This window comes from Lithobates pipiens, unplaced genomic scaffold, assembly GCF_037356315.1.
Source record: "Lithobates pipiens isolate NorthernLeopardFrog02 unplaced genomic scaffold, aLitPip1_a1.2 Scaffold_19, whole genome shotgun sequence".
In the NCBI taxonomy this organism is placed as follows: Eukaryota; Metazoa; Chordata; class Amphibia; order Anura; family Ranidae; genus Lithobates; species Lithobates pipiens.
The window spans coordinates 450,623,920-450,649,359 of NW_027507764.1; the positions used below are offsets into that span (position 1 = coordinate 450,623,920).

The 25,440-nt window shown below is 43.0% G+C and overlaps 1 protein-coding gene across 2 annotated transcripts in view; it reads left to right on the forward strand.

Moving 5' to 3' along the window:
- The window catches only part of CHCHD7 (coiled-coil-helix-coiled-coil-helix domain containing 7), a 34,844-nt gene extending 29,116 nt beyond the window's left edge, over positions 1–5,728 (forward strand). For both annotated transcript variants that reach the window (XM_077492722.1, XM_077492723.1), the window contains exon 5: positions 5,517–5,728. In XM_077492722.1, the coding sequence (XP_077348848.1) occupies positions 5,517–5,621 (105 nt within the window). In that variant the 3' untranslated portion in view covers positions 5,622–5,728. The remainder of the gene's footprint in view (positions 1–5,516) is intronic.
- The last annotated feature ends 19,712 nt before the right edge of the window (positions 5,729–25,440 follow it).

Genomic DNA, 25,440 nt, shown 5'->3' on the forward strand with positions numbered 1-25,440 from the left:
AGCACCTTCTTCCACATGTTTGGTGTGTCTCCCAGGTGGCTTGTGGCAAACTTTAGACGAGACTTTTTATGGATATCTTTGAGAAATGGCTTTCTTCTTGCCACTCTTCCATAAAGGCCAGATTTGTGCAGTGTACGACTGATTGTTGTCCTATGGACAGACTCTTCCACCTCAGCTGTAGTTCTCTGCAGTTCATCCAGAGTGATCATGGGCCTCTTGGCTGCATCTCTGATCAGTCTTCTCCTTGTCTGAGCTGAAAGTTTAGAGGGACGGCCAGGTCTTGGTAGATTTGCAGTGGTCTGATACTCCTTCCATTTCAAAATGATCGCTTGCACAGTGCTCCTTGGGATGTTTAAAGCTTGGGAAATCTTTTTGTATCCAAATCCGGCTTTAAACTTCTCCACAAAAGTAATACGGACCTGCCTGGTGTGTTCCTTGGTCTTCATGATGCTCTCTGCGCTTTCAACAGAACCCTGAGACTATCACAGAGCAGGTGCATTTATACAGAGACTTGATTACACACAGGTGGATTCTATTTATCACCATCAGTCATTTAGGAGAACATTGGATCATTCAGAGATCCTCGCTGAACTTCTGGAGTGAGTTTGCTGCACTGAAAGTAAAGGGGCTGAATAATTTTGCACGCACCACTTTTCAGTTTTTTATTTGCTAAAAAAGTTTAAAATATCCAATAGATTTCGTTCCACTTCACAATTGTGTCCCACTTGTTGGTGATTCTTCACAAAAAATTTAAATTTTATATCTTTATGTTTGAAGCCTGAAATGTGGCAAAAGGTTGAAAAGTTCAAGGGGGCCGAATACTTTCACAAGGCACTGTACCTGGGCCCATATTCAATCCAGCGTTGTGTCCATCTGCAGCTCTACTCTCTCCTTACTTCCTGGTTTCACAAGCGTTGTTGAGGCAGAAGGAGCCATTGGCTGCTGTCAATCAAAGCCAGTGACAAGGGAGCCTGGGGTGGGACAGAGTCCCATTGTCTGTGTCTATAGATGCAGACAGTCAGGCATGGGAGTAAGCCTGCACCAGTGTCCCCATAGATAGCCCCTTCCTATAGGGGTACTTATCTGGTCTGCAAGTTCAGGATGGGGAGACAGTCTGCTTCTTCATTTCTCCACTTCTAGGCATCTGCCTGGCTTGATACTCTACCTCCCCACCACTGATCCAGTTATCTGTGAGTTCATATCATCCTGCTTGCTGTTCTGTTGCTCTTACTGGTCCTCACAGTTTTGCTGATTTTCACTGTAAGGCTTTGCTTTTCTGTAGTGCAGTATGCCAACTGGAGTTGGTTTCTCTGGCACCTGTTGTGCATTTCATGTTTAAACCATTGCAACTCAAGTTTTGTACCCTACAGAGGACTAATTCAAAAAGAAATGGCCTGCTCCCACCACTTTTCGTGCACCAAATAATCAATCTGCTGCATGTGGGGTTTTTTTTGGCATTCCCTCCTTTATGGATTTAGTTGATAGGCATTTGGAGACTCTTTTGAAGTCTTCCTTTGCTCTGGCAAGTCTAGCCTTTGATACCTTATCAGTTGCCCAGACTATAGAAAACTGGGCTGGACAATTCAATAGTGGACTGTCTCCTAATATAGATCTATTCTGTCTGCAAGTTTACAGCTCTTGGTTAGCTTGCCCTGCTTAAGAAAGGTGCCTTTTGTATATGTTCTTTAACCAGTTCCCGACCGGCGCACGACGATGTACATCGGCAGAATGGCACGGGCAGGCAAACTGGCATACAGGTAAGTCCAGTTGTAATTGCCGCCCTGCCGTCGCGCGCGCGTGTGCCGGTCGGGACCCCCGTGAGTCCGGTCGCGGGTGCCACTGCTGATTGCTGTATAAATGACAATGGTCCCAAAAATGTGTCAAAAATGTCCACTGTGTCCGCCATAATGTCGCAGTCCCAATAAAAATCTCTGATCTCTGATTACTAGTAAAAAAAAAAAAATTATTAATAAAAATGCCATAAAACTATCCCCTATTTTGTAAATGCTATAAATTTTGCGCAAACCAATCAATAATCGCTTATTGCGATTTTTTTTTTTTAGCCAGAAATATGTAGAAGAATACTTATCGGCCTAAACTGAGGAAAAAAATGTTTTTTATATATTTTTGGGGGATATTTATTATAGCAAAAAGTAAAAAATAATGCGTTTTTTTTTCAAAATTGTCGCTCTTTTTTTTGTTTATAGCGCAAAAAATAACCGCAGGGGTTATCAAATACCACCAAAAGAAAGCTCTATTTGTGGGGAAAAAGGACGTCAGTTTTGTTTGGGAGCCACGTCGCACGACCGCACAATTGTCAGTTAAAGCGGCGCAGTGGTCCGGTCTGAAAGTGGTTAAAGATGAGCTACTATTTGGAAAAATCCTTGAGGGATACATTTAGGTGGTCATGTAGTAAAGGGGGTTGCTACCTGATATCCACAATTACACATGTCTATTGAATTGTCTGCCTCTAACTTACATGTGCGGTCTGTTCACCTCCTCTAGGCGTTGTCTGTTTCATGTCCATATTTTTGTGGGAGACACCCTAAACTAAGCAAATCAGACCTGATCAGAATCCCTAACACTGACGGTTCACTTCCACTTCCGGAAGTGTAAGAACATCAATTTACATTTGCTCCAGCTTAGTACAAAGACAACCTGGCTTTAATTTTAGGAGAGGAACAGTCTCAATTGCTGTCCTCTGTCTGTTCCCTTCTACTACCTGTTTTTACTTGTTGCTTTCCAAAAGGGTGGTCACCTCTTTTTGTTTTAGGTCCAAATACAAGGACTTTCCAAATCCTACAAATGGATCTGTGGCAGTTTATAGGGATGCATGTCCCATCACACCAATCAAACATCCTATTCATATTACTGCAGTACCTGGACTCCTAGTTGGTCTTCTATTCACACTTTAATGTAGGCTTTTCATTAAAGAAAAAAAATTACCACACTCTCTGGTGCTATGTCATTAGATTGTTAATCACACCCTGACCATTTATATCCCAGGAAACCTTGTCCAATGCCCAGATGCTAATGCTCACACTTTGGTTAATACTGCTTTCTTCTTGTGTTCCTCCAATTTTGTATTGCACAGGGTATCTGGGTCTAATCCTGACCTCATGCTTAATCACATCTCCTCCAGGATGACATTTTGTCTATCACTAACCCTATGTTCATGAACATACACTCATTGGTAGCCTTTGGTTGGCTCTCCATGAGACATTCTCTCAGGGTTTGCTGCAGTCCTTCGGGACAGCCAGTGGTCAGTTTTATAGACTCGGGTTCACTGAAACTCTACTCCTCACTTAGTAGAAAGGTTGGTGCTACTACCTGGACCGCTTTATACCCAGATCTCTCTAGCCTACAATCCTCAGACTCTGTCCTGAGTTTTGATATACCCTTCCTCCCTCAAGGATTGCCAAGTTGCCTGTTTAATGAGCTGAGAAGTCATCCTGCTCATGTCCCCTCAAAGACCTGGTCATTTGGTACTGGTCAACTCAATTTTCCAGCTTAGTACTGGTAAAGATCACATTGCCCCTGTTCTCAGTACTCCCCTCATATGTTTGTTTCCTCTCCACATAGGGTCTGTAGCTGTCCCAACACTTTCTTGCCTCTCACCAAACATCTTCAGTATGACTGCTGTACAGATTCTCAGCCAGAAAACTCCCAGCATCTCTTAAAGTGGTTGTAAACCTAGTTACACTACTTTTACCTACAGGTAAGCCTATAATAAGGCTTATGTGTAGGTACTGGAAATATCTCCTAAACCTGCATTGTTTAGGTGATATTTACCATAAACGCTTGCGCCAACGTTGTCTGCGCATGCGCACTGAATAGAGCAATCGTGACGTTTTTAAATGGTCCGTGCCGTGACTGGCAGCTCCCGCGGGAGTGATGTCGCACAACTCAGGCGAGTCACAGAGCCGGAGTCCACGGCTCTGGAAGGAAGAGGGGTGAAGATGGAGGTGGCCACAAGCGGGGACAGCGAAGATATCACGGGCTTCGTTTGCAGATAAGTGCAACATAATGGGCTAGTATGCAATGCATACTAGCCCATTATGCTTTTACTTTGCAGGAGAAAAAAGAGGAAGTAAAACCCATCAGGGTTTACTTCCTCTTTAATTCTCTGATATTCACCAGTTAGGAAAATTCCAACCTGTAGGTTGGGTGCCCCTATTTTCTGGGGGTATGCTAATCACTACCCCATATTCTGCAAATCTATATTGTGAGGTGGTTCCCACGTAGTGTGATGATTGGGAACCCATCCTAAAAATAGCTGCCTTTCCTCATTCTGCAACTTAATATGTATAGAATTCCCAAAACACCTTCATAGCCTGCAAGTCTTGGTTAGGCCTTGCATATCCTCTTCCTAACACCTTTGCTTTCACACTCTCTTTTTTGCTTCCTTTTACAGGAAGTTGATATTTGTCAACAGTTGCAATTTTCTATACCCCTCTGGGGAATTCCTTAGGTGCTCTTGCCCCTAAAAAAAAAAAACACTCCCTTTGTGTTCAAAAGGGTTATTCCACTAATAGGGTCTCTGTCATTAAGGATCCTTCTTCTCTCCATTGCTCCGGGCAGCTGTGGTCCTGCTATGTCCCTTTCTAACCAATGAAACCACAAAGCTCCTGATTCCCTCCCTGGTTATCTCTCGCCTTGACTACTGCAACTCCCTCCTCATTGGCTCACCTTTAAATAGACTATCCCCCCTTCAGTCCATCATGAATGCTGCTGCCAGACTCCTACACCTTACAAACCGCACAGTGTCTGCTACCCCTCTCTGCCAATCCCTCCATTGGCTGCCACTTGCCCAACGAATTAAATCCAAAATACTAACACTTACAAAGCCATCCACAACTCTGCCCCCAGCTACATCACTAGCCTAGTCTCAAAATGCCAACCTAATCACCCACTTCGTTCCTCCCAAGACCTCCTGCTCTCTAGCTCCCTCATCACCTTCTCCCATATCCGCCTCCAGGACTTCTCCCGAGCCTCGCCCATCCTCTGGAACTCACTTCCCCAATCTGTCAGAATGTCTCCAAATTTATGCACTTTTAGGTGATCCTTGAAAACTTTCTTCTTCAGAGAAGCCTATCCTGCCTCCATCTAACAACTGCACTAACAACTGTCCATTGACACAGACAGCAGGACTCAGCCCCGCCCCCTAGCTCCTGTGTCACTGGATTTGATTAACAGCAGCAGGAGCCAATGGCTCCTGCTGCTATCAATCTATTCAATGAGGACCCGAGACAGCAGCTGGAGCTGCTGGGCTCATTCTCGTCTGGAAAGATTGTGTTCAGGTAAGTAAAAGAGGGGCTCTGAGGGGGAGTTGCACCTCGAGACTTTACAACTCCTTTTAAGATAAAAAAAAAAACCTTCAGCTTTTAGAACCACTTTATAGAAATTTTATTTTGATGTCATAGTTCAGTGTTTGATTTCTGGCATATAATGGAAAAAACACAATGCATAATTTATATTTTGCTCTAACTAAATTAAAATTCATCTTTTTATTTCAGCATGCAATCTTGTTAAAAAGAAGAGCAGAGGGTTTAAGTCCTGCTATGCCAACAGCCGAAGAAAGAAAGCACATATTGGCATCATTTGACTCTGTGCCATATTGAGAAAGAACAATACTTGTGCTCATTGTTTTAGGTTTTATTTAATTGTCCAATATCACTCATATTTACCAGGAGATTGTACATTTTATATTAAATGTGCATAAAGCTTGCTTGGTTTATCAATTTACTTGCATTTACAGAACTAGTCACTGTATATTGTGCACATTGCAATGCCATGAAGACTGACGGTCAAAATCCATGCTAGGCAGCACTGATCTTTTTGTTAAGTGGGGGACATTAATCTAACACATTAGTGACACAGAGCAAAAGCTCTGTGACAGGTCACAGTATATTTGCAACCTGTGTGTCAAAGTTAAATGGGATCAAGATCTGAAGTCCTCATGCACCTGCCGGAACACAGTGTTGATGGTAGTTAGTAAGGTTGAATAAAGGCACCAGTCCATCTAGTTCAACCTGAGTGAGTGTCTACAATTGTCCCTATCCCTGTACATTGCACACTCACATCAGTCCCTACCCTCAAGCAGCCCACAATTCAAGGTCCCCATTCATATACTAGGGCCAATTTTGGACAGAAGCCAATTAACCTACCTGCATGTCTTTGGAGTGTGGGAGGAAACCGGAGTACCTGGAGGAAACCCATGCAGGCACAGGGAGAACATGCAAACTCCAGGCAGGTAGTGTTGTGGTTGGGATTCAAACCAGCGATCCTTTTTACTGCTAGGCGAGAGTGCTAACCACTACACCACTGTGCCACCCAACATGCAGTTTTTTTATGTACAGCGCTGATAGCGGGTGCATGTATTAGTGATAGAAATGGTTTGTTTGGGCTTGCCTGGCACAAATTGTTTATTTGAAGTGAATTAAAACCTACAGTTACAGTAGGCTTTAATCTATTACTGTAAATACAGGAAAATGTTTGCAGCATGAATGAAAGCTTGTGACTTTTGTCAATGAATGAATGTTTTTATAAACAAACTACTTTGGTGTCCTATCAGTATTGGTTTCTTATGAATCTGGCATCTGTAAATGCCTATTTGATTGGTTGCCATGGTATATTGAACTTTGCATAAAACCACAGCTCTTTCTGATGTCTTGGCCCCTTTCACACTGGGGCGGGTGGTGCGTTGGCAGTAAAGCGCCACTATTTTTAGCAGCGCTTTACTGTCGGATTTTCGGATATTCGGCCACTAGCGTGGGGGGGGGGGTTTACCCCCACTAGTGGCCAAGAAAGGGTTAAAAACCACAGCAAAGCGCCTCTGCAGAGGCGCTTTGCGGGCGGTATAGCCACGGTGCCCCATTGATTTCAATTGGCAGGAGGAGTGGTGGAGCGGTATACAAACCACTCCTTCACTGCTCTAAAGATATTGCTAGCAGGACTTTTTTTTACCGACCTGCTAGTTTGATTTGCAGGCGTTATTTTTAGCACAATAGCACCTGCAAAATGACCCAGTGTGAAAGAGGTCTTCTTATTTAGCAGTTACAGTGCCTTGCGAAAGTATTCGGCCCCCTTGAACTTTTCAACCTTTTGCCACATTTCAGGCTTCAAACGTAAAGATATAAAATTTTAATTTTTTGTGAAGAATCACCAACAAGTGGGACACAATTATGAAGTGGAACGAAATCTATTAGATATTTTAAACTTTTTTAGCAAATAAAAAACTGAAAAGTGGTGCGTGCAAAATTATTCTGCCCCTTTACTTTCAGTGCAGCAAACTCACTCCAGAAGTTCAGCGAGGATCTCTGAATGATCCAATGTTCTCCTAAATGACTGATGGTGATAAATAGAATCCACCTGTGTGTAATCAAGTCTCTGTATAAATGCACCTGCTCTGTAATAGTCTCAGGGTTCTGTTGAAAGCGCAGAGAGCATCATGAAGACCAAGGAACACACCAGGCAGATCCGTAATACTGTTGTGGAGAAGTTTAAAGCTGGATTTGGATACAAAAAGATTTCCCAAGCTTTAAACATCCCAAGGAGCACTGTGCAAGCGATCATTTTGAAATGGAAGGAGTATCAGACCACTGCAAGTCTACCAAGACCTGGCTGTCCCTCTAAACTTTCAGCTCAGACAAGGAGAAGACTGATCAGAGATGCAGCCAAGAGGCCCATGATCACTCTGGATGAACTGCAGAGAACTACAGCTGAGGTGGGAGAGTCTGTCCATAGGACAACAATCAGTCGTACACTGCACAAATCTGGCCTTTATGGAAGAGTGGCAAGAAGAAAGCCATTTCTCAAAGATATCCTTAAAAAGTCTTGTCTAAAGTTTGCCACAAGCCACCTGGGAGACACACCAAACATGTGGAAGAAGGTGCTCTGGTCAGATGAAACCAAAATCAAACTTTTTGCCCACAATGCAAAACGATATGTTTGGAGTAAAAGCAACACAGCTCATCACCCTCAACACACCATCCCCACTGTCAAACATGATGGTGGCAGCATCATGGTTTAGGCCTGCTTTTCTTCAGCAGGGACAGGGAAGATGGTTAAAATTGAGGGGAAGATGGATGCAGCCAAATACAGGACCATTCTGGATGAAAACCTGTTGAAGTCTGCAAAAGACCTGAAACTGGGACGGAGATTTATCTTCCAACAAGACAATGATCCCAAACATACAGCAAAATCTACAAAGGAATGGTTCACAAATAAACGTATCCAGGTGTTAGAATGGCCAAGTCAAAGTCCAGACCTGAATCCAATCGAGAATCTGTGGAAAGAGCTGAAAACTGCTGTTCACAAATGCTCTCCATCCAACCTCACTGAGCTCCAGCTGTTTTGCAAGGAAGAATGGGCAAGAATTTCAGTCTCTCGATGTGCAAAACTGATAGAGACATACCCCAAGCGACTTGCAGCTGTAATCGCAGCAAAAGGTGGCTCTACAAAGTATTAACGCAAGGGGGCCGAATAACCACTTCAGCTCCGGACCAATAAATACCTTAAGGACCAGAGGTCTTTTTGCAATTTCGCACTGCGCTGCTTTAACTGGTAATTGCGCGGTCATGCAATATTGCACCCAAACGAAATTTGCGTCCTTTTCTTCCCACAAATAGAGCTTTCTTTTGATGGTATTTGATTGCCTCTGTGATTTTTTTTTTTGCGATATAAATGGAAAAAGAGCGAAAATTTTGAAAAAAAAAGATATTTTCTTCTTTTTGTTATAAGAAAAATCGAATAAACTAAATTTTAGTCATACATTGAGGGCAAAATTTATTCAGCCACATGTCTTTAGTAAAAAAATGTCAATAAGCGTATATTTTTTGGTTTGCGCAAAAGTTATAGCGTCTACAAACTAGAGTACATTTTCTGGAATTTACACAGCTTTTAATTTATGACTGCCGATCTCATTTCTTGAGGTGCTAAAATGGCAGGGCAGTACAAATCCCCCCCAAATGACCCCATTTTGGAAAGTAGACACCCCAAGGAAATTGCTGATGGGTATGTTGAGCCCATTGAATATTTATTTTTTTTGTCCTAAGGGATTGAATAATGACAAAAAAAAAAAAAATTTTTTACAAAAAGTTGTCACTAAATGATATATTGCTCACACATGCCATGGTTATATGTGGAATTGCACCCCAAAATATATTCCGCTACTTCTCCCGAGTATGGGGATACCACATGTGTGGGACTTTTTGGGAGTCTAGTCGCGCACGGCACCCCGAAAACCAATCACCACCTTCAGGATTTCTAAGGGTGCAAATTTTTGATTTAACTCCTCACTACCTATCACAGTTTCGAAGGCCATAAAATGCCAAAATAGCACAAAACCCCCCAAAATGACCCCATTTTGGAAAGTAGACACCCCAAGCTATTTACTGAGAGGCATGTTGAGTCCATGGAATATTTTATATTTTGCCACAAGTTGCGGGAATATTACAAACTTTTTTTTTTTTGCACCAAGTTGTCACTAAATGATATATTGCTCACACATGCTATGGGCATATGTGAAATGACACCCCAAAATACATTCTGCTGCTTCTCCTGAGTACGGGGATACCACATGTGTGGGACTTTTTGGGAGTCTAGTCGCGCACGGCACCCCGAAAACCAATCACCACCTTCAGGATTTCTAAGGGTGCAAATTTTTGATTTAACTCCTCACTACCTATCACAGTTTCGAAGTCCATAAAATGCCAAAATAGCACAAAACCCCCCCAAATGACCCCATTTTGGAAAGTAGACACCCCAAGCTATTTACTGAGAGGCATGTTGAGTCCATGGAATATTTTATATTTTGCCAAAAGTTGCGGGAATATTACAAACTTTTTTTTTTTTTTGCACAAAGTTGTCACTAAATGATATATTGCTCACACATGCTATGGGCAGAAGTCAAATTACACCCCAAAATAAATTCAGCTGCTTCTCCCGAGTACGGGGATACCACATGTGGGGGACTTTTTGGGAGCCTAGCCACGTACGGGACCCCGAAAACCAAGCACTGCCTTCCGGATTTGAATATAAAATGCTACCAAAAAACCTGTTAGCGATGGCAGGGATCAGGCCTGACTCTGCGATCGCTGCAGTTATGTGTTTAGTGTTTTGTAAGTGACAGTGATCGATCGATACTGCACTTGGGTGGGCTGGGCAGAGGGGCAAAACGCAGGTGCCAGCAGGTATTTGGGCTGATCCCGCTAACAATGCGTTTTTTTGGAACCCTAAACTGCTGGGGACGCTAGTATAGATCTGATCAGATCAGATATTGATCTGTTCAGATTCTATACCACTACGGGAGGTGTATGCTTTGTGTGTGGGTGTTAGCAGTACTGGCACTAACCTAGCGCTGCCTGGGGCGACGCAGACCCTGACCCTAAAACCTAATTGATATCACCCGTCGGGTGATCAGGGGGTTAAACCTTTATTGGGTAATAAATGGTGGTGCCCTGATGCTATAAAAAACAAACTAACCAGAGTCACCCGTAACACTTATATGGTGATCAGTGGTGAAAGGGTTAACTAGGAGCAATCAGGGGGTTCAAATTTTTATTAGGTAGTATATGGGGGTCCCTGGCGCTATATAAAAACCTGACGGGGAACCTAAATAACTAACTGGCTAACCAGCGTCACCAGTGACACTTATACTGTGATCGCTGGTGAAAGGGGGTGAAAGGGTTAACTAGCAGCAATCAGGGGGTTAAAACCATTATTGGGTAGTATATCGGGGTACCTAGCGCTATAAAAACCTGGCGGTGAACCTAAAAAAATAACTAGCTACCTAGCGACACTAGCGACACTGATGCAGCGTTCAGAAAAATTATCGCTTAGTGACACTGGCAAAAGGGGGTGAAAGGGTTAACTAGCGGAAATCAGGGGGTTAAAATCATTATTGGGTAGTATATCGGGGTACCTAGCGCTATAAAAACCTGGCGGTGAACCTAAAAAAATAACTAGCTACCTAGCGACTGTAGCGACACTAATGCAGCGATCAGAAAAACGATCGCTTAGTGACACTGGCAAAAGGGGGTGAAAGGGTTAACTAGCGGCAATCAGGGGGTTAAAACCATTATTGGGTAGTATATCGGGGTACCTAGCGATATAAAAACCTGGCGGTGAACCTAAAAAAATAACTAGCTACCTAGCGACACATGCAGCGATCAGAAAAATGATCGCTTAGTGACACTGGCAAAAGGGGGTGAAAGGGTTAACTCTAGGGGCAATCAGGGGGTTAAATCTTTATTGGGGGGTGATAGGGGGCTACCCTGGACCTAACACTAACTGTCCTGACAGTTTTTACTGTCACAACTGACACTGAATGCATTGATCAGTAAAGAAATGATCAATGCAATCAGTGACACTGTGACTGGGGGGGAGGGGGGATCGGGGGGGGGGTTTGTGTGCCTGTGTGTACCTACATGTCAGTGTAGTGTTGGTGCACACTTACTTTCTGTCTTCTCCTCGTAGTCCGGTCAAAAAGACCGCCCCGAGGAGAATGACATCACTTCCTCCTTCCTGTGTAAACAATACACAGGGGAGGAAGCTTCTCATTGGCCAGGAGCGATCCAGAGGGGGTGGCCGAAAACCAACGGCCATCCCCTCATCACGGAGCGCTCCTGGACCGAATCGGACCGCCGTAACCAGCGGGAGGGGGTCCGATCGGACCCCCCACCCGCTGGAAGGCAATCACGTAGATGTACGTGATTGTGCCTGCCTGTGCCATTGTGCTGACGTACATTGGCAATACGGCGGTCCTGAAGTGGTTAATTTTGCACGCCCCACTTTTCATTTTTTTATTAGTTAAAAAAGTTTAAAAAATCCAATAGATTTCGTTCCACTTCACAATTGTGTCCCACTTGTTGGTGATTCTTCACAAAAAATAAAAATTGTATATCTTTATGTTTGAAGCCTGAAATGTGGCAAAAGGTTGAAAAGTTCAAGGGGGCCAAATACTTTCGCAAGGCACTGTACATTTTATGATGACGATGCAGAAGGTTTCCAGTTTCCATTGGCTAACTACACACATCTCTGAAGCGACCTATAAACCAAATCTTTGCAAATTGTATCCAGCCAGACAGACTCTTGCTCTATTGGTAAATATTAGCAATTGTGCATTTTATATCTCTGCAATATCTATTTATCCCACATAGCCTGTTGTCAATTGACTTAGGGGAGATGGAACTGCACTGGAAAATGTATTAAAATGCTGTGTCAAAAGTTTACACTGCTGCTGTCCTGTTGGGATGAACCCCAATCACAAATATATCTACAACATGACAGCGCTGTGAAAAAAAACTTTTGTTTGTGGTTCCTTTTAAAGTGCACAACAATTATGAATAAATATTTGTAAAAACCATCACATTTCATAAACAAACAAAATGCTAATGTGCTTCTGCAAAACTGGTATCACTCCAAAAAAAAGACAATTATGTCATAAAAATCAATATCAAATTCCCAAAAGTGGAGGGAGGTCCCCCAAAATCCATACCAAACTAGGCCACATGCCCTCAACATGGGGGGAGGGCTTGTGTTTGTTTATACTTTTTTTTAAATGATTAGGGTAATACTTTAAGTACACAATGGGGTTTATTTACTAAAGCTGGAAAGTGCAAAATCAGGCTCACTTCTGCATAGAAACCAATGAGCTTGCAGGTTTTATTACCAAAGCTTAATTGAACAAGCTGGGGCTAGAAGCTCATTGGTTTCTATGCAGAAGTGAGCTTCATTTTGCACTTTCCAGCTTTAGCAAATAAACCCCATTGGGTTCTTAAAAGTGAGGTATGCCTGTATGTACTACAACCACTGGACTGGGGTTGTGGGGAAGATGCCCTTGTCCTCATTAATATAGGGTGGGGAGAAGGTGCATTCCATTTTTCAATTTTTTTGGTGTGAAGTCCCCACTAAAATTCATACCAGACCCAAAGGACGCCAGCAGGTGGATGTAAAAATAGATGTAAACAATCCATTTTTTTCTTTAAAAACAAAACAAAAATGTGACTGAACAGATGACGCCTGTGTGAAAGGGGTGAAAAAATCTCACACTGCCATTTTGATGTAAAAGCTTGAGATTTGGCAAGAGCCAAAAATATGTTTTGGATTTAAAGCAGCCAGTAGCTGCATGGTTCACTTACAGAAGACTAGTTTAGAGCCTACGTCAACAAACTTTTCTTCACTTCACATTCTGCTTACCCATGCCAGTCTGTGGCAGTGCAAAGCCCGCTTGAAGCAGGTCAAATGGAGGTCAAGGACACCCGTCTAATTCTGGATGATTACAGAAGCATCTCAAAAATAATACCATCTGTCAGCAAAGCCCTTTATTGTTACTGCAGAGCTTGCATTAAGGCCTAAAAATATGTTTCCAGGAGCTTACAGTAGATGAATGGTGTATGGAAGGAAAGGAAAAATTGAAGTATTTTTTATTTAGTTTCATGAGCACAAACATGAAATTATTTTTGACCTACAGTGTTGTACACAAAATAATTTTTCATTTTACATTTTTATTACTAAATTTTCACTACCTAGGCTGAGGCTGGAAATATCAGCATGTGTGCATTGCATCATTTTCTAAACCCATCAAATGGAAAAAATTCAATTTTTGACAGATATCTATCATCTATATCGAATCTATCACATTATTGCAGGCATTATTAATTCTAAAATATTTTTTATGTATGTACATATTCTATTTTTAGTGCATATCCATTTGTATACATTGATGTTTCTGTGTGGTCAGCCTATATAATTGTATCTATTATGTAATTCCACATTAGAAGCATTGTAAATACACCATAAAAACGGTCTTGCTCGTAAGCCAGGGCTTGTTTTCTAATTTTAAAGTGGACCTCTACAAATCCTTATACATTTTTAACATCCTTATAAACTGCAACAGTATCATTTGCATAGGCTGAGAGTATTTCTGCGCACAAGAGGAACCATTTTTCTCATTATTGTCTTCAGTGACCAGACTGTAATATTGTAACTTTGTATCACGGTAAGAAGCTGCAGAAAGGGACTGATCTGGATCAGATATTTGTGGACACAACCAAGAACAGCACAGTCATTGGGAATAACATGATTGTGTCATCATTGAGCCTGTATATAAATCCATGAAATAGATGCTGGATGATGTCTGTACACAAATAGCTCCGTCCTTCCGGTGAGAAAAACAGATGAAGACATTGCCAGGGGGGAGTTTTGTGATCTTGGTGATTGGTAATAAATACTGGCAAGTGTTAAACAGTACTTAGGCTACATACATTTAACATGAAAAAATATATCAGATGCAGGGTTTACTTCAAATACTGCATCACATACATTATTAAGGTACTGAAAGGCACGGGAATCACTGAAGCTTTGTAGTGTGTACATTCCTTGTCAAAGGCTTGTTTTAAACTGATGCAGTGCTACATCTGAACAGTAGAGGGCACATTTTTACTAAAGAAGGCAGCAAGTTTACTGTTAGGCTCGGTTCACACTAGATGCCGATGCGGCTCCCAGCAGGGGTCCCGTGCATCCTGGTTCACCGTTTCAAGTCCGATTTCAGCCTGAAGTTCCCTCCACTGTTGAGACAAAACAAGTTTCTTGCTGGTGTGCAATGTGGTTTTCTCTCTGCGCCACTCATAGAAAATTCCCCCTAGAACATTACAGCAAAGATGCAAATCAGGAAAACAAAGTAAGACTGAATTACACTAAATGCAGACCACTTTTTTTGGCATGTTGAGGTGCGTTGCAGCCCATTCCTAAAAGAGTGTAGCAAAGTAAGAAAATACATTGCATAGTTTTGTGTAAAGGCCCCTTATGCTATGGCTACACCGTCGGCTATATCTTTCTGGATTCAAAAGCTTGTTGCAGATATTGTTATTAGCATCTCATTGATTTCAGTGGATAAAGTGGCAGTTGCAGTGCAGTTACAAATTCGAGCATTATTCTGACTTGTCCCTGATCTGATAAGCCTTGCTTAGCACACCAAACAGCCTCTTCTTCATCATGCTTGTAATCGCAACGAAACTGTACAGAGCGTCGCAATGCTCCATAGGACTAAATGGAGGCCGCTGAGAGCATTTTACTCGCTGTAAAAAATCTTAACGGGAAGCCGTGTGACACAAAAAAGTTGCACAGTCAAGGTCTCAACAGATCACGGACTTGTGAGTTAAAAGTAAAAGGGCAGTTACACTTTAAAGAGATTTATTCATCCATATAGCCCAAGCCTTAAAGGAGAATTATGGGGTTATTAAAAAAAACATATATACTTGACTCCATGACATAGCATCTGTGTGACGATGTGACTGTCCCATGCCAGCTCTGAAGCTGGCCTTACACTACAAGGATTTGTTAAAAAAATGTAGTTTTAAAAACTTTGTTCAATTTTCTTAGTAGTAGTGGGGTCAAATTGACATTTGTTTTTAACCACACTGATGAGAAAATACAAACGAGCAGGATGGAAAATTTTTACAAATGATTTCTAATAGTAAATGAGGTTTTCATTAGGGAAAGTCCATTTACTCCTAAAGCTAAAAACAAAAACAAACTTAAAAACAAACTTTTTGTTCATGTCATTGGATGCACTGATGAGAATTTTCATACAAATGCTTGTATTAAACTCTGTCAATGTACAGCCAGCTTAAGACTGAGAGCAGATAGATCCCGTATCCACTGAGTAGTCCACTCCTGATCTGCTTGTAACGAAGAACAGTTACTACACCCTGCTCCTCCAACACTCACTGGAGCGACAGGCTGGGGAGAAGGCAGATATGGCTTTTAGCCATGTCCAGAAAGGCAGACTGAATCCTTCACAAATGTGGTGAGGCTGTGCCGTCAGTAGATAGCATGCAGTGCAAGTAACTATCAGCTGATTCTGGATCACAGGAGCAAATTAGTAAATGTACTCTTGTGACCCAAAAGAGAAGTATAGCTATTAAAAAAGCTTTGAGAAGGGGGCTGCACACCATACATGTCAACCAGATCTTTCAGTCATGAATCCTCTTCAGCTGAAAACTCATCTCATACCCCTCAACACATTTAACCCCCATAGGGCTTAATTCTCCCTATCAGGATGAACCATGTTATGGGTATGGTCTATAAGTAGAGTTTTGAGCCGACCCTTGACTAAACGATCTGGTTGGCACGTACGGTGTACAGCCCTCTTAGCCCTTGTACACACAGTCGGAGATTCCGACAACCAAATCCGTCGGAGTAATTCCGACGGATTAATTCCAGAAGAGGTCCGGAAGTGATGTTGCATACACAGGGTCGGACTAAGTTGTCGGAAAATCCGATTGTACATAACGTGATGATGTTATTTCGTTAGGACGGGACTACGTTCAGGCTAGTAGCCAATAGCTTTGGTCTAGGAATTTGATCTGAGCATGCGTGGCACCTTGTACGTTGGAGTAGGCTACACATGATCGGAGTATGTCCAATCGGAGCATTTTGTCAGAAAATTTTACAGGCAAGTTGGAAAAGTTGGTCCGTCGGATATTCCGACGGAAACAGTCCGATGCAGACCACACACAGTCGGAATATCTGACAAAACGGTCCGATAGGACACATTCCGTCTGAATCTCCGACCGTGTGTACAAGGGCTAAGTGTTTGTACAGAGAGGAAGACATGCTCTTTTGGGGCTTCTGCACCTGGCAGCAGCATTCTGAGCTGGCGGGGGTCATATGCAGGGCTTTTGAGCAGTGCTCTTTTATATGCCTTCACAAAAAAGGGTCAAATCAGAAAACATTGCCTGCTATGTGTGAAAACATGCATTAGTGAAAATGCAATAATGCATGCACAAGTGTAAAAGGACAGTTATGGCGCAGGCTGCCAATCAGACATTTATAGATAGGTACAGAAGCAGATTTCAGGCATTCTGTGGTATATTTAAAAAATGAAAACTACAGGAAAATAATGCAAAATACCGAAAGTGCGTTTTCACACGCACCAAAAGAGCCACTGGGTTTAAAACCTAATTCATTTTTATTAAAATTTGCAATAAAAAAGAGGCTATAAAGCACAGATGACAAGGACATCATATATATATATATATATATATATATATATATATATATATATAATTTAGATATGGGACTTTGGCTCTTATTTGCAGGACAGCAAGTATCAACAAGACTCAACTGCTCCCTAAAACAAAGCACTGTATTGACCCAGCCGCTTGCTCAGTATGTACTAGTGCTTACTTCTCTATGTGACCAAGTAATGCCGCGTACACACGAGCGAATTGTCCGGCGTACTTAGTCCGGCAAACAATCCGGCGGATAGTCCGGCAAACAATCCGGCGGATAGTCCGGCGGACTTTCTACCGAACGGACTTGGCCACACACGGACACACAGAAAGTCCCGCGTTTGCTAGCGCGATGACGTACAGCACGTACGACGGGACTAGAAAAAGGAAGTTCAATAGCCAGTAGCCAATAGCTTCCTTTTCGTTCTTGCTTCTGAGCATGCGTCATTCTTAGTCCGCCGGACTAGCATACTGACGAACGTATTGTCCGCTGAAACCCAAGTCCGGCGGAAAGATTGGCCTGCAAAAATACTTTCTAAGTCCGCTGAAGCCCACACGCGATCAAATTGTCTGGTGAAATGCGTTTCGGCAGACTAAGTACGCCGGACAATTTGATCGTGTGTACGCGGCATAAGAGACACAGGTAAGGGGAAATGAGCTTGTGTGGTGTCCATTACCGGGCAGCTGCTATCACCACATGGTCTAAATAACCAACAAAACGGAAGTCCTACATTGACTCCTATATAGAAGAGTCACATGGTTTGGAATGGCGTTGTTACACTGGTAATAAAGTAATGCTATTGGAATACTCCAGTCTCCACTTATAAGTTCATAACTTCCATTAAACTGTTGGGAATAGCCTCTTTTTAATGCAAATCTCAATAAAAGTTAGATTTTAAACCCAGTGACTTTTTGGATTTTGCAAGACTATTTGCCACATGATGGGTTGTCAGTTTTTGCCTAGATGCTCAGGCTTGTAGTTTGATATACTATAGGAAAACAGAACTAATTAAGCTGTAGCTGCCTTCAGTGAAAGGTAGCTATAGCTGTATCAAAGCTCAGCTTTTCTTGAAAAGCTTTTCTCTGCCGTCCTGCTAGTCATTAATATGAAGGCTTCATTCACATTGTTCCTGGTGTATTGCGGTGCTCATAGCAATGCATGGCCCAAAATATGGTCTCCCTTTCATAATACACTAAGTTGCAGCAGCTATTGTACAGTACATGTAAACTAGCCTCAATGAATGAGAATGAATGAGATTTCTACCTCAAATTAATTTTCTTCCAGCAATATGCACGAGTGAACACAGATAAGCGTATTCACACTGGCCTGTTTTAACTCAGAAAGGGTAGAATAATGCAGGATTTTTTTGGGTGCTTAATTAACAATGATATATTCAAATATTCCATAAAATATATTTTTTTTCTTCTGAGGTTGTATGGTGGTGTGAATGGATTATGGAGAAAATATAAGAAGGCAAGAGGAAAGTTAGCAAAGATATTTAACAGATAATAATGAGGATCCTTTTATTGATGTATAGATGAAGACATAAATGTATGTTTTAATGAATGCTGTATAATGGATTTTTTTGGAAGTATTTTTGCTATTTGAAAAATAAATAAAAATAAATTTGACACAAATATTCCATAAAATCATGAAACAATTTTATTCCAAATCCCTTTAAAAGCACAATAAATTCAACAGCAATATCACGGTCTTTACTACCAGAACACAGTTATAATGACATTTTCCATGCTACAATGATGTTAATTTCTCAACATGTTTCGCCAAATGTGCAGCTTCTTCAGGAAGGTGATTATTGAAGCATTTTACACTATTCAATAATTGGATTGGTTTTATTCAAAAATTGGACATTTATTCATTATAATGGTATTTTGTGCACCAAAAGAAAAGAACAGCACAGAGATGGCAGAACAGTGACCCTAGGAACGATAGAGGATCCTGTTTTAATGGAGCAAAACGTATGTGTTTTACTGTAAAATTGCATTTCAAGAAGAAACCCTATTCATTTCCATTCATAGTGTCTGGTTCATAGTTATGCATTGAAGTTTTGTGTATTTTGGAAAGGAAAACTATATGTGCCCATTCATACCTAATTACTACACATAACAACAAATACAGAACAGTGTAAATCAAGCCTTGCAGCTCATTTACATTGATGCATTATGGTTTGTGCACCTTACTGTGTGGTGCTGCAGCATGTTAATGCATGAGTTGTGGTGCGTTCATTTTGAATGGCCAACCAACACACTACCATTGCTGTGTGCCACAAGGCACATACCATAGGGTAAGTGCACTGTTAAAAAAAATGGTCATGCCTTGATTTTCCATGTGTTAAGAGAAACTGCCAGTCTATTCAAACTTAATGGGCCGCCTTAACATAGCAAGTCTTAACACACAATGTGCTGCATTAAGGCATGCACATTTCAACCCATAATGTGAGGCAGGAGGTGAGCCTAATGCTGCGTACACACGATCAAACAATCGGGTGGAAAAGTCCAGCAAACTCAAGTCCGCCGGACAATCCCCCCGTGTGTAGCCTCCGGCGGACTTTTTTGACCCGAAAGTATGGCGGACTTAGAAAGTAGTTTTGCACTCCAATCTTCCCGCCGGACTTGCATTTCGGCGGACAATCCAGCCGTGCGTATGCCAGTCCGCCGTACTTTTGAAATGAACAGACTTTTCCCACCCGGAGAAAAGTCCACTCATTTTGAGCGCGTCTCCAGGTAGGCGGGGCCCGCAAAGGAAACTTCGCTGGCCCCGCCACCTGGTATGGACTTAAAGGGGAACCCCAATGCCGAAAAAAAATCGGCGTGGGGGTCCCCCCAGGTCCACATCAGACCCTTGTCCGAGCACGCTACCCGGCCGGCCAGGAAACGGGGGGACGAGTGAGCGCCCCCTCCCCCTCCTGAGCCGTACCAAAGCACCTTGTCCCCATGTTGATGAGGACAAGGGCCTCTTCCCGACAACCCTGGCCCTTGGTTGTCGGGGTCTGCGGGCGGGGGGCTTATCGGAATCCGAATTCCGTCTTCGGGGGTCTTCTCGCCGGACTCCTCTGCTATCTTCTTCTAGCTCTTTTACTAGCGGAGGAGCCCGGCTTTCTTCCTCGCTGCCGGCCTCTTCTTCCATCTTCGGGGGTCTTGTCCCCCTCTTCGTTTCTTCTTGCCGGGCCACCGGGCCTTCTTCTAGCTCTTTTACAGGCGGTGGCCCGGTCTTCTGTCGCCGCTGTCGTCACCGCCTTCCCCAAGGCACCCCCCATGTTGAGGGCACGCGGCCTGGTACGGCTCAGGAGGGGGGGGGGGGCGCTCGCTTGTCCCCCCCTTTCCTGGCCGGCCGGGTAGCGTGCTCGGACAAGGGTCTGATGTGGACCTGGGGGGGACCCCCACGCTGTTTTTTTCAGCGTTGGGGTTCCCCTTCAAGTCCATACCAGGTGGCGGGGCCAGCGACATCTCCTTCGCGGGCCCCGCCTACCTGGAGACGCGCTCAAAATGAGCGGACTTTCCTCCGCGTGTGTGGGTGAGTCCGTTCATTTCAAAAGTACAGCGGACTTAGTACGCCGTATTAGTCTGCTGAAAAAGTGTCGTGTGTGGGCAAGTAGCCCGTTCGGAAAGTCCGACGGACAGTCTGGCGGGAAGTCCGCCGGATAGTCGGCTACGTGTGTACGCGGCATAAGCTTCGCTTTTCAGGGAAAACTGTGATTTGCATTTAAACCACCTGTACTTCCGATCTACTGAAGCCTACCTTTTGGAGGTAGCTATGAATATTGCAGCCTCAGTTCCAACACCATTGATTCTCTTGAGATGGCACAGGCTAAGCAGTGATCATTACTTTGTATAAGACAGATTTACACCGTTCAAGGCATTTGTAAGGAAAAAAAAGTCTCATGTTAGCGAAAGTGGTGTATGATCTATAGTAGATACAAGCGCTTTTTCGTTTATTGTGATAGTATAGAACAGAAAAACGTTATCAACAGTATGCTTTTCTATCTGGCACCACAATAATCCTTTAAACATTTAGACATATTATTTGCATTGAATAATTTCCCAAAAGCAAAATGTAAGCTTCTCAGAATCTCTGCATAGGCACTTGTGCTTATTTTAATGACATTTACTTTCTGATAAATGACAATGTGGGCATTCTGCACTTCTCACTTTGTCCATTGGCCACAAGATGGTGATATTGAGCCACCCAAGCTGCTTCATCTTTGATGATAAAGTCCCTAGAGATTTCCTTACATTCACTTCCAGTGTTATGATTCTTGTGCTATTGCCATTGTTTTTAAACATGATAAACGTGATAAAAATGTACATACCACAGCTCAAAAGGGAAACATGCATATGATAATACGAAGGCTGCTATCGGAGTCTCTTTTTGAAAATGCTGGTTTCCTGGCTGTCATTCTGATGCCTTTGACGTCAGTTCTGTCTGAATCTCTGACCCAGAACAAAGAATGCAGAAAAAAATAAATTCTGATAGTCATGTTTAGAATGCGTGTTCGCTCTATGTGAATCCGAAGTAAAAAATACAGTGAAAGACGGGGGTATTTTCAGATTAGCAAACACAGTCCCCCATTTGTTTCACATGGCAGATCCACTCTAAAGCAGATGGAAAAGATAACACAAGATAACACCTCACTCATTGTGGAGGCTGGGGTAGCAACACAAGTAAAAGAAAAAGATGATACAGTTGTATTATTGGGGAATATTTATAAAGCAGTTAACCAAACATTCACTGCAGGTGAATCTTTTCAGCATATCTCCAACTTCCAAGCTGTCCTAAACCCCCTCTTCTGGCATACATCTGTCCTTACCTGCAATCCATCTCACCCCCCCCCCCCACTAATATCATTACCTCCCCAGATTCCCCACCCCTCTATACTAACATAGATAACTCCCTAATTCCTAACCCCAACCCTTGCCTTCTTCGTCACCACACAAGCGCCCCAATACCCCTCCCCCTAAGCAGTTTCATGTCCCTTCCTGTCTACCTCACCCCTCCTCTGCTCACATCAATTCTTTCTATGTTGCCCCATCACTAATATCCATCACTCACTGGTTGCCTCACCCCCCCCCCAACACTGAAATTCATCCAGTCTCCCAGTTGCTTCATCCTCACCTTTGCTTGCATTTATCCAGCTGCCTCATTCTCTCCTTTGCTGGAAGCCATCTCTTCCCAGTCATCTCCACCCCCCCATCCTCCCCCAACATTCATGTTTACCCGGCAACCTCATCTCCTCTCCACTGGCATTCATCCCTTCCCCGCCCTGTCACACCCCTTCAATTGACTTCCATTTTTTCCTAGCTCCCCCACTCCTCAGACAGCTATGCCTCTCTACCCATCTAACAGCTATAAGTCCTCAATGCCTTACCCTCAACCCTTCTGAGATCTATCCTTTATCACCCCCTCCATTGACATCCATCCTCCCCCAGCACACACAACCCCCATCACCCACTCACATCCATCCCTCCCTGTCTGCTTAACCTCCCCGCACACATCAATCCTCCCTCAGCTATCCATGTCTGCTTCACTCTTCCACTGACCTTTATCCAGCTGCCTCTTTTTCCTCTGTTGACAGATATCCTTCCCCAACTCCCACCTCCCCATGACAACCTAACCCCCTCTCCACTGACTCCAATCCCTCCCAAAACCTATCACACCCCTTCCACTGGTATGCAATTTTCCCTGACTCCCCCATCATCCATCCCTCTTCAGCCACCTCACACATCCATCCCCCCTCTACTGACATCCATCCCTTTCCAGCAACCTCACCTTCCCCCACTGACATCCATCCCTCCCAAGCAACCTTAACCCTCTTCAACAACCTTAACTCTCTTCACCACTGCTAAAAACTGGGATCTGAACCCATGATCTCTGCTGCGTACAGTAGTAGATCTTATTACTGAGCCACCTGAGATGCTGGACAGCTCCCTGTCTGATCTCTTAGAACAATCTTAACTTGTCTCTTGTTTCTGGAGAACCTTGAACTTTTTGTTCCTCCCATAAGCTTTCTGATTTAAGCCATGTCTCTGCACTTCCTGTTAGCCGGATTTTTGTGCTCTCTCCAGCTGATATCTTGCTCCTATGCATGCCTGCAGATTTCTTTATTGCCACTACCACACGTTACTGGCCTTTGGCTTGTACCTTGACTACCGTTCTCTTCATCCCAACCTGCAACTATTTGTTTTTTTACGTTTGTCTTGTTACTGGACTACACTTCTGCTTCATCCCAACCTGTGACCAATTGTTACTGATCTGTGGCTTGTTTACTGACTATGCTTCTGCTTTATCCTTACTTGCTATATCTGCTACTGGACCCCGGCCTGCTCACATCCTGGTGGTGAGATCTTGAAGATCATGATCTGGTACTAACTCGCAGCAAAACCCATCTCCGCCATCAGGAGCTCTGGTGAATACCAGTATACCAACTCACTTCTTACTCTTCACACTGACATCCCTTGTTCCCTAGCCACCTTAACTAACTCCCCTCCTGCACATATGGCCTATTAGAACAGCTCTGAAACATTATTTGTAATATTCTAAATCCTGCTCATTCTGGAATTGGCACACTTTTGCTAGTATGGTGTAAACCTATGTTGTTCAAAAAATAAATCTGTTGCTGTAACTGCTAAAAAGTGCTGACTGTAGTTGGGCCTTAGTTTGTCTTTTACTTCCTTCTTACTGATCAACTGGCAGAATCAATAGCGAGTAAAACAATGATACATGGGGAACTCAAAAATCATAGTTAGCGGCACCGATAGACCAGGACACCACAGTCCAGGCAAGTTTGTCCTGACTTTTAGTCAGCAAAGCAGCAAACAGTTTCAATGCAGAGGAGCTTTGTACAGCAAGTTCATAACATAAAATAAGCAAAACATCTGCTAATCCAAGTAACTAACTAGCAGGTAGTTCCTGACTTGCAGGGTGCCCCCTAATGGGTTTCCCAAAACAAATAAGCAGCCCTTGAGCCTTATAGTGTTTTGTCAGCAATCAGCCTTTTCACCCAGAGCAGGCTCTCACAGCAGAGAGGGTGAGAGAGATCCCTGAGCATGAGTCAGGTCACATATATAAAGGCCTGTGTACAGCTGAGACAAAGCTCTACAAAGTCTTTATGTTCCAGGACCCAGGACAGAACTCAAGATTCCGAGAAAACAATATGTTTGTTTTCCCCATATCAGTCATAAACCCTGGAGAACCCTAGGCTTTCCTGTTTTGTTGATCACCAAAAATATAAGATTTCTCATCACATTTTGTCCTGATGGCAATGGTCATCTGGACAAAAAAATAATTATGATTGGGGAAACATCAGGGAAAACCTGATGGGGCTCTAAACTAACTTTCCCTACTCTATCTGAAAGTAAAGAATGACAGTTTGGCTGTATATATTGTGTAAGGAAATGGATACATCAATAAATTTTAGTAGCTTAACCATGCTACCCCTAGTTTCTTTCTTTGAGTCACATTTGTTTTCAAAACCGCTTTTCAAAATATAAGGCATGGCTCAACTGAACTATTGATTACCCACAATTGTTCAATGCTGCATTCTGGGCATTTCATTCATTCAGTGGATTGGAAGTAGATCACATAAACCGTAGCTATTTTTCCTAACCATTGACCTAAATGTAAATTAAATATGGTGGTAAGTAGGGTTGAGCGAAGTCGAACTGTAAAGTTTGGGTTCGTAGCAGACTTTTGGGTTTTGGGTCCCAGATCCGAACCCGAACAATTTACTGTATGTTCGGGCTCGGTGTTCGGTAATGTAATGGTGCTTTTTAAACAGCTGCAGGGCAGCCAATATACATTGTTTAACTCGTGTGCCCTTAGAAGCCATCACAGCCATGCCTACTAATGGCATGGCTGTGATTGGCCAGTGCAGCATGTGACCCAGCCTCTATATAAGCTATATATAAGTAGGGAAAGGTTGCTGCTGCTTTGGGGGAGAGACATAGGAGTCCTGATTCAGAAATCAAATTACTCAGCGATCTACCTTGATTTTCTTGTGTGGGTGCAGTGTACAATCTTTTACACTGCCCTGAGCCCAGTGCCAGAGAAAATATAACTTTTATCCGTCTGTTAGGTTTGCGTCGGCGGGCATTTTATGCAAGCTCAGTTTTCTGCATATCTGTACGTGTGAGATACACTGGTTAGATACTGTTGCTCTATTCAGCTATTCTAAAAACACCCATTTAGGGCAAAAACAAATATTTTGCAGTGTTTCCTGCATATCTGTACGTGTGATATACACACTTTAGCTACTGTTCTTCTATTCTGCTATTCAAAAAACACCCATTTAGGGCAAGATCCTAAATTTGAGAAATATGAGGAGAACGTCAAATAAGGGACGTGGCCCCAGTCCTGGTGCTGCTGGTGGAGCTCCCATTGCAGGGAGAGGATGTGGTCAATCTG